Source organism: Belonocnema kinseyi, chromosome 8 (assembly GCF_010883055.1).
Source record: "Belonocnema kinseyi isolate 2016_QV_RU_SX_M_011 chromosome 8, B_treatae_v1, whole genome shotgun sequence".
In the NCBI taxonomy this organism is placed as follows: Eukaryota; Metazoa; Arthropoda; class Insecta; order Hymenoptera; family Cynipidae; genus Belonocnema; species Belonocnema kinseyi.
The window spans coordinates 41,850,186-41,862,507 of NC_046664.1; the positions used below are offsets into that span (position 1 = coordinate 41,850,186).

Sequence of the window (12,322 nt, forward strand, 5' to 3'; positions counted from 1 at the left end):
GATTTTAAAATAAAAAAATAAAAAGTCCAGAACGAAACTCACCACATGCAGACAGCCATGGAAGTTTCAGCAGTTGAAGATTGTAAAGCATGATGAGGAAATCCCATTTTGACTAAAGCGGCGTCCAATCGAGTTGCAGCAGGAGGCGGATCAATATGTAAATTTAACTGTTCCTTAAAATGCTTATCATCCAAAACGACACCGTGAATGCCTCCTGTCACGGACGCCATGCGTTTACAAATGTGCAATTCGGCTGCGAGTCCAATTACACTGCACCTGACACCCTCTGTCTTCATTGTCTGCCGGTGAGAAATTATTATCAAAAAGTCTCATTCATCTCTCAAATGGCAGTTCATGATGTGCTTTCGGTAATTCGATCTAAATTTTAAAAAGTCCACGTGCGAGGGATTGATCACTTTTCAAGATTTAAAAGGTTTCAAAAGTTTTCAAAAGATATCCAATTTTAGATTTCAAAGAGTTCACAAAGGTTTCTTAAGATTTTAAGAGATTTCAGGTTTTAAACTATGTATTTCTATTTTTATGTATAAAAAAGAAGCCCGCATTTGAGATTTCAAAAGATTTCAGAGTTCACAAAATTTGAAAAGGTTTCGAAGTATTTAAAGGAATTTAAAGGAATTTTTACGGGTTTCAAAAGATTTCACAAATATTCTTACAGATTTCATACACAGTTCAAAAGATTTAAAAAGATATCTAGGGAATTTTACGGATTTCACACAAAAGTTCACAAAGATTTCAAAGATTTCAAAATGATTTCAATAAATTCAAAAAGATTTCAATGATTTCTACATACTGCACACAGATTTCATTGAATTCAAAATATTTGAAGGGATTTCTAGAGATTTCAAAAGATTTCACACAGATCTGAAAGGGTTCACATTCAAGGGAATTTTGCGGATTTCAAAAGACGTCACAAAGATTTCTAAAGATTTCAGTTATTTATACCATTTCTATTTTTATATACAAAAAATTACATTTTATTTTACATCAGAAAACAGTATCATTAATGAAAAAGTTTATAACAATAAAAAATATAACAAGGATTTTGAATATTTTATGCAAAATTTAATGTATTTCAAAAGTTTTAAAAAGATTTCAAAGAGTTCACAAACATTGAAAAAGATTGCGAAGATTTCAAGAGATTTTGCGGATTTCTAAAAACTTCAAGTTTATCCAAATTTCACACAGATTTGAAACTTTTTGAAAGATTTCAAGAACTTTGAACAGATTTCTCATAGATTTCAAAAGACGTCACAAAGATTTCAAAAAATTCAGTGTTCGCAAAGATTTATAAAGAACTTTTCTACATTATGTTCAACTCTATTATATCAAATGTATATTATATTTATTTCTGCATTTCGGTCTGGGGCTACTTATTCAGATTACAAATTTTATTTTTATTGATTACTTTAATATTTGTTTCTTATTTTGCATTAAATTTGATTCTTAGCCCCCCTGAAAAATGTATATCATTTACATAAATTTATATTATTACCAGTCATAATTTGCATTAGTATTGGATCGAGAGTATTTTCATTGTCTTATTTTTACCATTAAAAAAATGCGCATTTTATTAAAATAAAAATGATTATTAAACATTTTATTGCAACTTGTGTCATTTTTCCATCAATTTAAATTTTTTAAATTCAATGTGTATATAATTTAGGCGAAAAATGTTCTTAAATAAAATATTATTGTATGTTACGTCCTTTTTTCAAAAAGTTAATTTTTTACTTTTACTATTTTTTTATAGCCAGAGTTTATAACTAACCTGTAGATATTTTTTGGTTAAAGAACTTTTGTCTTTTAATTTTCTAAGTCTCTTGTGTCGTTTATCCAAAAATTAATTTTTTATTTTTAATCTTATTTTTTACGATTAAAACAAAAACTGCGTGTCCTATTAAAAAATATTTATGAAAAATTTCAATTAGTTTTCCCTATTTTTTTGTAAGAGCAACTTTTGTCTATTTAATTTTTTCAAAGTTTTAATTTTTTCAAATTGCGCACCCTTCTCAGGGCGCGTAATTTTAGATAATTCATTCTTTTTCGTATCTTGCATAGTTTGACCCAAAAGTGGAATTTTTCATTTTTCATTATTTTTTGAACGATGAAAATTTGAATTTTCAACTTTCGACAAAATTTAAAAAGTTGTTCTGGTAATCTTGTAGAGCTTTCAAATATTTAAAAAATGCGCTTTTTGAATTTTCATCAAAAATACCTGGTTTACGAACTCATTCTTTCTTTTTAGGCCTTAAAAAATGCTGCTAAAGAAGAATCCAATCTGCTCAATATTTCGAAAGTTATTGTCATTGCATAACACAGACTACAGACAGACATTTACATAAAACCAATACCTTCATATTAGAATAAGAACGTAAAAAGAAAATTACATTTGATTTCACATTAGAAAACAATAGCATTAGTTAAAAATAAACTAATAATTTTAAAATATATAACAAGGATTTTACTTATTTTATGTCAAATTTAATTTATTTCAAAAATGTTAAAAAGATTTCAAAGAGTTTACAACGATTGCAAAAGATTTCGAAGATTTCAAAAGATTTCACAAAGGTTTCTAAATATTTCAAGAATTTATACAGATTTAACACAGATTTAAAAATTGTTGAAAGATTTCAAGACGTTTTAAAAGCTTTCTCGCAGATTAAAAAAAACTTTCGCGAAAATTTCAAAAGATTTCGATGATTTTACACATATTAAAATGATTACACAAGTATCTTAAATGATTTAAAAAAATTATAAAATATTTCAAGGACTTAAATTCCTTTGAAGGGATTTCTACTGTTTTCACAAAAATTGGAAAGAGTTCACAAACACTTGTAAAGATTTCAAGGAATTTTACGGTCTTATTCCCATTAACGACCAAAGCTATCAATTTTATAACATGAGTTCGACCGCAAAATTTATGGGTATAACAAAATAATAAATAGATCAAAAGTACTGTTCCTTATGTTTTTGGGTGAGCTAAATTCGAATCCGTGGTCAAAATTCAAATATTTTGACTTCAAAATTAAATATGGCAGTTTTTGTATAAAAAAATAGGGAAAAATGTTTTATTTTTTATTTTTATAACTTTTTTTCAGTCATAAAACGCTTTAATATCTTAAAATTTCTTTAACCGTCTGTGCAAAAAATTCCTAAGCTTCAACAAAAAATTTTTATATATGTTTTTTCTTCCAAAATGGCGGACAATATGCAAAAATGTTCCAAAAACTGTTTTTTTTTCCATCATCTTTGTTTTTCTCAAAAACTTGAAAGATTAAAAAAAAGTTCCATAGAATAAAAATGTCTTGAAATGAACCATAGAACACTATGAAATTTTTTTAGATTTTTTTATACAAAATTTTTGATTTTTCAAAAAATCAAAATATTAACACGTTTTATGCCTGAAAAAAAATTATAAAAATAAAAATTCAAACATTTTTCACTATTTTTGTATGCAAAAACTGCCATATTTAATTTGGAAGTCAAAATATTCGAATTTTGATGACGGGTTCGAATTTAACTCACACAAAAACATAAGCAACAGTACTTTTGATCTATTTATTGTTTTGTTATACCCATCAATTTTGCGGTCAAACTCATGTTAGAAAATTGATTGCTTTGGTCGTTAATGGGTGAAGTAAAATGTTATGTATATCAAAAGTTTTTAAAGTTTTTTTTTTTGCGGATCTGAAAAAAAACTTCATAAAAACGTCAAAGATTTCACATAGATTTCAGAAAGTTCACATAGATTTCAAAGAATTAATAAAATTTTTTTAAGATTTTAATAGATTTCAATGGGTTATACACGATTTAAAAGGCTTCATATGGATTTCAAAGATAATTTTTTTCGTAATTTCAAAGGATTTTTACAAATTTCACAAAATTTTCAACAGATTTCAAGGGATTTTTACGGATTACAAAAAACTTAAAAAAGATTTCAGAGTCTAAAAAGATTTCTATATTTCACACAGATTTTAAAGATTTGGGGATTCCAATAGATTTTAAGGGATTTTTACGGGTTTTAAAAGACTTCACAAAAAATTCCAGAGCTTTTTACAGATTTATTTTGATGTAATTTCTTTGTATCAATTTCTTTCTTTATGTAGTTTCTTTGATATATTTCAAAAGTTTTTAAAAGATATCGAAGATTTTGAAAGGTTTGACGAACTTTTCAAAAGTTTTGAAAGATTTCCAGAAAATTTTACGGATTTCGCCAAAAGATTTCATAGATTTTAAACAATTTCACAAATATTTCCAAGCATGTCGAAGATTTCATGGGATTTTTTTCAGATTTCGAAATACTTCACAAAAAAATCAAAGATTGATATTATGAAACTATATTAAATTTATGTTGGAACTTGATATTCTTAAAATTATATTTAGTTTACTAAAATATTTAGTTGCTTATTATAATTACAGTATTTTGCAGTATTTTATAGGAAAGGATTTCTAAAATCGAGTGGACAAAATTCCTATTTCATTTATAGGCTAATAATTATAAGAATAAATCGTTTTATTTGATTGTCAATCGATATTATTACAGCTGTAAAAATACATTTTAAAGAGAAATTTAAAATTTTTACACGTGAGTAGATGCACTATTTTGGAAATATTTCAAAATATTAAAAATGCAGTAATATTTCAAAAAATTTCACGAAGAAGATGCATTTTCAACCAAATGGTAAAATTTAAAAAATAGGATCAAACTTCAATCAAAAATAGTTGTATTTTAAAACAAAAAGTTGAAGCTTGAAGCCAAAAATACGAATTTTTTAGAAGAAAGTCGATTTTGAAAAAAAAAAATGGATTTTCAATCCAGAGGGATGAATTTTCTATCGGGAAAGTCGATTTAAAGAAAACAATAGTTTCAACCAAATAGTTCAATTTTCAGTTAAAAAAGAAATACGTTCTGCGTTAAAAAAGTAAAGTTTTAATAAAATAATTCAATTTTAAACCAGAGATGAATTTTCTACAAAAATTATGAATCTTAAACCAAAAGACTGAATTTTTAAATAATTAGTTCAATTTTAAACCAACAAGTTCAATTTGAAACAAGAATAAATCAATTGAAAAAAAATGTAACTCTTAAATTTTCTTTTTAAAAAATTAATTCTCGACAAAAAACAAATCTTCCACTAAAGTTAAATTTCAAAACAAAAAACTAATTTCCAAACAAGTTGAATTTTTATTCTAAAAAATATAAGTGTTTAACCAAACATAAAGTAGTAATATTTGCGCTAAAAAATATTTGTCAATTTAGAAAAGCGAATTTTCTATAAAACAGATGAATTTTCTACCAAATAGATGAATTTTTCACCAACTTGCTGAATTTGCAAGCCAAAAGGACGAATTTTCCATAAAAAAGGTGGATTTTCAACCGGAAAATATTACTTTTCAACAACAAAAAATAGAATAGTTCAATATGAAATTAAAAAGATAAAATTACAACTGAAATGATCAATCTTTATGTAGAATTATTAAATTTTCAACCAAGAAGATTAATTTCTATATAAAAAAAACACGCAAATTCAACTAATATAGATAATTTTTTAACCAAAAGTTGAATGGTTAAATTTTTAGTTAAAAAATTTGTATTCAGCCATGGAGATGAAATGTCAACTAAAATTATGGAATATTCTTTTGTGATAGTTAAATTTTCACTTTAATAACATTTCAACAACAGCAAAGAAAAAAATTCATCAAAATAGTTAAAGTTTCAGTAATAAAAATTAATTCCTAGTCAAAGAAAAAACGAATTGATCATACAAAAAAATTAATTTTATACCATTTTAGAACGAATTTTCAACAAAACACATGAATTCCGAACCAGAAACTTGAATTCACAACTGAAAACGATCAATTTACTCAAAACAAATGCAATAGTTAAATTTCCAGTTAAAAAAATAAAGATGAAACAAAACAGAAAAATAATTTTCAACCAAATTTTTTAATACAGTAATATAAATCTAGTTTTATAAATAAAGAATCATTGTTATTTAAATTCAGATTGAAAACAAAAAAAAATTAAACACGATTTCGAAAACATTCCCTGACATTCCCTGCATATGAAAATTCCCTGATAATTCCAGGTGCTCTAGGTTTTTAAAATTTATTTATAATAATTTATATAAAAATTATCCCCTACGAAAAATTTTTCAGATCCGCTCTTGTATGGTAGTTAAAGATAAATTTACTATAGAATCTGATTTTCTGTGTGCTTTTTAATCGTCGTAAACGTAACGAGTAAAAGAATATAATTTGTACCTGTATGGTTTCGCCAATATCTCCCGGATCGCAGGTGGTGAGCGAACCAATTATCACAACAATTTCTCTCGTCGCATGAGATGGAAGTAACTTTAGGGACTTTAGGGCTAGTTCCAAGGAGTTTTGTAAAGAAGGTTCCCCGGTGAAGCTCGAATTTTTCAAAGCTTTTAATTCCTGGAAAAGATTGAATTATTTTCGTTTGATTATTTTAATAGAAACCCTTTTTCCTCAATTATAAAAAGACTTCTAAAGAGTAATATTTCTTTGGTACTTTGATATGTTTTTTAGGATTTCCTGTTAAGTCGCTTATTTTTTCGGCTCTTTTGTTTCTCGTCACTATAATGCCGATTTGACTGATGGGATTTTGATAGAAAAATTCTTCGATAAAGTCTTCTAGGAGCTGAAATGATAAAGTTCTAATTAATCTTACATATTTTTCCCTCAATAACAACAACGTTTATTCAAAGCTTCCAAGTACTCGATATAACTTAAAAAAGTATCAAAAAATATCTTTCTGATGTTTAATATTAGAGGAATAAAATCGATACGAAACCCTTTAAACTCTTAAGATTTCAATTCTAAGTATATTCAATTCTCAACATAAAAGTTAAATTTTCAACCAAAATAGATTAATTTGTTACCAAAGAGATAAATTTTCAACAAAAGAGTTCGAGTTTTCTAGATAAAAAGTTTAATCATTCAGAAAATAGTTGAGTTTTAAGCCCGAAAAGATTAATTTAAAAATTTTTTTTTAAGAATTAGGTGTAAAGTTTCAACCAAACAGATGCATTTACAACCAAATAAATGAATTTTTAAGTTGAATTTTGAACTAAAAAAGATCATTTTTTTACATTAAATGATAAATTTAAAAAACAATACTAATAAATTTCAAACAAATAGGGTAAGAGTACCAATTTCTTGACAGTTTAGCCCCATTATGAGCATGGACGCATTTTCAACAAAATAGTTTAATTTTTAATCAAATAATTAATTTTTCATTCAAGAAAGATCATTTTACTACATAAAAAGAGAAATTTTAAGTCCAAAAGTATAAATTTTTAAGAAAACAGTTTAATTTTCGACCCCAAAAATTAAATTTTCAAACAAATAGTTGAATTTATGTACCAATTAGTTCAATTTTCAACCAAATAATTTAATTTAAAAATAAAACTTCAACCAAATAGTTCAATTTTCTTCCTGAAAATTTGAGCTTCCATCCAAAAAATATTTTTCATTCCAAAAAAACAATATATTTTTTTAATGTTGAATTTTCAAGACCAATTACCTACGAAACTGTTATTTAAAAATAAAATATGAATTTTCAAAAATAAAGTTAATTTTAAACTAAGTAGTTAAATTTGAAGAAAAATAGATTAATTTTCAACTAGAATGCTATATCTTCAACAAAAAAAAAATTAATTTTTAACACTAGATAAAATTTTAACCAACATTTTTTTTTAAATTGTTCAATTTTCAAGCCAAAAAGATGAATTTTTAACAAAAAATCTAATTTCCAGCTTAATAGTTAAATTTTCCACAAAACACATTAATTTTCAAATAAATTAATGTAATAATAAACCAAATAGTTGAATTCTATACCAAATGGCTAAAATTTCAAATAAAAAAGAGGAATTTTCTACAAAACAGTTGAATTTTCAACACGAAAAACATCATTTTCAACAAAAAATTAATTTTTAAAGAATAAGTTAAAGCTTTCACCAAACAGATGCATTTACAAACAAATAAATGAATTTTCAACCTGAAAGTTGAATTTTTTTACAAAAAAAATCATTTTCATTCAAGAAAGGTCATTTTTCTACCTAAAAAGAGACATTTTAAATCCAAGAGTACAAATTTTCAAGGAAATAGTTGAATTTATAACCAAATAGTTCAATTTTCAACCAAATAATAAAATTAAAAAACAAAACTTCAATCAAATAGTTAAATTGTATACCTGAAAAGTTGAAATTTTAACCAAAAAATATTTTTCATTAAAAAAAAATATTTTTTTGTAATCTTGAATTTTCAAAACAAATTATCCAAAACTTTTCAAGCCAAAAATATGAATTTTCTACAAAAGAGTTCAATTTTTAACAAGAAAATATTAATTTTTAACCAAAAATCTAATTTCCAGCATAATAGTTAAATTTTCCACATAATAGATTAATTATCAAATAAATTAATGGAACAATAAACAACAAAAAAATGATTTTTCAACAAAATATAAGTTTTCGACAAAAAAATAATTTTTAAGCCAAATAGTCAAATTTTTTATTGAGTCTCAAATTAAAAAGACAAATTTTCTACAAAACAGTTGAATTTTCAACATGAAAATATGAATTTGCAAGAAATAAGTTAATTTTCAACTAATTAGTTGAATTTTCAACCAAACAGATTAATTTCTCACTACAATTATTAATCTTTAGCCAAAAAGAAATTTTTAACAAAGTAGTTAAAGTTTTAATCAAATAGTTGAATTCTATAACAATTTTTTAAATTTTCAAGCTAAAAAGAGAAATTACCTACGAAACGGTTAAGTCTGTAGTAGTAAAATATGAATTTTTAATGAAAAAGTTAATGCTTAAACAAATATACATGGATTTTCAAATAAAATAATGAATCTTTACCCAAAAAAAGTACCTAATTGTTGAATTTTCAAGCCAAAACGACAAATTGTTAAGAAGATAGTTGCATTTTCGACCAAAAAAGATGACGCGTTAAGAAAATAGTAAAATTATCTGAAATACGAATCAAAATTAAACAATATCTGCAACGAAAAGAGTGTTTTCCTAACTTTATGGACCCGAAGATATGATGATTTTTGATCAATGTATATTACGTCTTTTCATTTTGAGATTTTTTAAGAAACCCACTGACTATGCTATTGTGCTTTACACCTTTTTTTTCTACCGACAAAAGTAACAAAAAAGTAGCCTTGCCTGAAAAAGTATTTAAAAAGTGCGGAACTTCGAAGCCTGAATTTAAATAATGTATAAATATAAGAAATACTAAAACGCTAACGGTGTTTCCTCAAAAAAGTGTTTCTAAAAAAACGCCTATACCTTTAAAGAGCAAAATATACGAGTAGGATGCAAATCTTCGTTTGTCATTTTTTCGGAACAATCCAAAATTATATAAATATGTCTCATCATCCCTAATCTGGAGCCACCTTTTCTCTCCAGCTGTCGTTTTCTCTTCGCTTTGAGAATAATATCCGCCACTGAAAATTCCAGCGAGCCATATTCATCTTCTTTGATTGCCTCCCTAAAAATCATTTTTAATATTTTTTCATCTCTTGCCTTGTAGATCAATTTAAGAAAAGATATTGACGAATAAAGAAAATATGGAGCTTTTAAGAGAAATGAGTTCATAAAAGAATAATATTAAAGAAAAACAAACAGAGTAATTACTTAAATTTTACTAATTATATTTTTAATAATTATATATCAATCATAATAATTTTAATTACTTTAATAATTTTATTTTTCAACAAATAATTGTTTGCTTAATAATTAATTTCAAATTTCTATGCATCCAAATTTGATTGTTGCACAATTATAAATAAGAATTACTTTCTGAGAAGTTTTTAAAAATAAGTTTTTGGGAATTTGTAGGTCGGTAGTTATTTTTTAAGGGGTGATTTGTTTAATTTTGTAAAAGAAAGGTTTTTAAAAGTTAAACAATAAAAATTCGAGCTGACACATTTTATTTGATCAAGAATGAAAATTAAAGTATTTTAATTATTTAAATTCATATTAAAATAACAAGTTACGGGCCCTTCAAAAACTACGTCAGGCTAAAGAGGAATTTTTAACCAAATGGTCAATTTTTCAAAAAAAGAATTAACTTCAAACACATACAATTGCATTTACAGCCAACTAGTTGAACTTTGAAGTAAAAGGAACGATTTTTCGATAAAATTGTTGAATTCTTAATATACAAAGATAAATTTTCATACAAATGGTCGAATTTTTAAACAAAAAAGATCAAATTTCAGTCAAAATGAGTTGCATTTTCAACTAAATAAATGAATTTCCATGCCAATAAGACTAATGTATTTAAAGAAATTTGAATCCTTCATCTAAAAGAACGAATTTTCTATGCATAAAAAATAAAAAAATATTTTAATTTTACATAAAAAAACACTAATCAAACCAAAAAGGTGTATTCTTGAGAAAAATATAATAGCTGATAGTTTCAACAGTGGAATTTTTAATCAAATATTTAATTTGTACCACAAGAAATAAATATTTGACCTAAAAAGACGAATTTTCCACCAAATAGTTGAACTTCAAACAAAAAACGATGAACTTTCAACCATGAGGATGAATTTTCAACCCGAAAATATGAAATTTCAACAAAAAAGTTCCTTTTCGAGGAAATAGTTGAATTGTAAACTAAAAACGATCCTCTTTCAACCCAGTAATTATATTTTCAATACTGAAGATTAATTTTCTATTAAAAATTACGATTTTACAACCAAATACGTAAATTAAAAAAAAAGAATGAATTTTCAATAAAAAACAGAAGGTTTTTTCAGCGAAAAAGACGAATTGTTTACAAATCAGTTGAATTTTTAACCTAAAAATATGCAACAAAAAAGTTAATTTTCAACAAAATATTTGAATTTCGACCTAAACATGATGAACTTTTAACCAAGTGATTAAATTTTCAATAAAAAAGATTAATTTTTTACCAAAAAATACGAATTTACAACAAAATACAACAGCAAAAAAAGAATTTGTAACCAAATAATTGATTTTTAAACTATAAAAAGGAATTTTCCACGAATGTTAATTTGCTATCAACAAATGCGAATTGACAACAAAATACATCAATTTTCGACAATAACCAAAAATAAAAAAAGGAACTATCAACAAAATACTTAAATCTTCAACGAATAAAACAAATGTTCAACAAAGTAGTTCAACTTTCAACCAAGCAGTTGAATTTTCAACCAACAATATGCATTATCAAAAAAAAAATAATAATATAAGTTTCAATTAAAAACAATCAATTTTCAGTAAAAAAACGGAGCAGATCTTTTTTTTAGTTAATAAAACGAATTTAAAAAAATGAATTTTCAACAAAATAGTTCAATCTTCAACCAATAAATATTAGCATCTGCAACCTCTCCTGGATATCCTGGACATTATTGTTAAAAAACAACTAAATTATATAAATTTTCAACTTTTTTCAGCAAAAATCGATACAAAAAAAGAAGTTATGAAAAAATTGACATCATAGTGTGTCACTTTAAACTTTGACGTAAACAAACTATTCTGATACTTGCCATGTTTTTTCATAACCAGTCTCCCAGCGATATTCCTTTTCATCTTCTTCATCAGCCATCTCTACTACCACTTTTCACAAATTTATTTTCTAATGAATAATATTTCTACCCGAAATATTATTAAAATAACAAATTATTTGTACAATAAGTTAGGTTAAACTCTCTATTTGTCTGATTTGATTGACTAATTGAAATTACCCCTACAACTCAAGAATCAACTAATTATCTCACAAGTGTCTTTTTTATCTTTATAATCGTAAATCTCTCTGTTGCTTACGATTTATTAAAAAAAATATAGTGTTACGAAAAATGTCAAAAACACATTGAGTAAGTGCGGTTATCCACATGATCCGAACGGCTCCATGCTACACGTAATTAGAAATAATCACATGCATGTATTTTAAATAGGAACGGATAATATACACAAACAAGTCTTCCAATCACAATCATTCTTTAAAAACGCTCTCCGCCCAATTCGCTATTCGATCAATATTTCGTGTAATTTGATTGGTTATCGGATTCACTGCTAGCCCTGACTCAATCATACAATTAGCCTCTCTAAACCAATCATCGCTCTTGAAATCTTCTAGCGTCCAACAGTCTTTTTTTCTCGTCTGCTTAATCCGGTTTCCTTTCGCGGCAAAATTCAAATCAGTAATAATAGCCTGTAAATGAACTTTCGAAAAGAGTAATTTTTTCGTTAAAGTACTACCCTAACTCATGTTTCCACTCTCAAAATAAGTC

The 12,322-nt window shown here is 25.3% G+C and overlaps 1 protein-coding gene across 1 annotated transcript in view; it reads right to left on the reverse strand.

Annotated features, from left to right (window-relative positions):
* LOC117178114 (general transcription factor IIH subunit 2) overlaps positions 1-11,944 on the reverse strand; it is a 42,315-nt gene extending 30,371 nt beyond the window's left edge. The window contains exons 1-5 of the mRNA XM_033369367.1: positions 11,579-11,944; positions 9,348-9,549; positions 6,557-6,685; positions 6,286-6,459; positions 43-299 (exon numbers count right to left, since the gene is read on the reverse strand). Coding sequence (XP_033225258.1) covers positions 43-299; positions 6,286-6,459; positions 6,557-6,685; positions 9,348-9,549; positions 11,579-11,637 — 821 coding nt within the window. The 5' untranslated portion in view covers positions 11,638-11,944. The remainder of the gene's footprint in view (positions 1-42; positions 300-6,285; positions 6,460-6,556; positions 6,686-9,347; positions 9,550-11,578) is intronic.
* Positions 11,945-12,322: the final 378 nt, after the last annotated feature.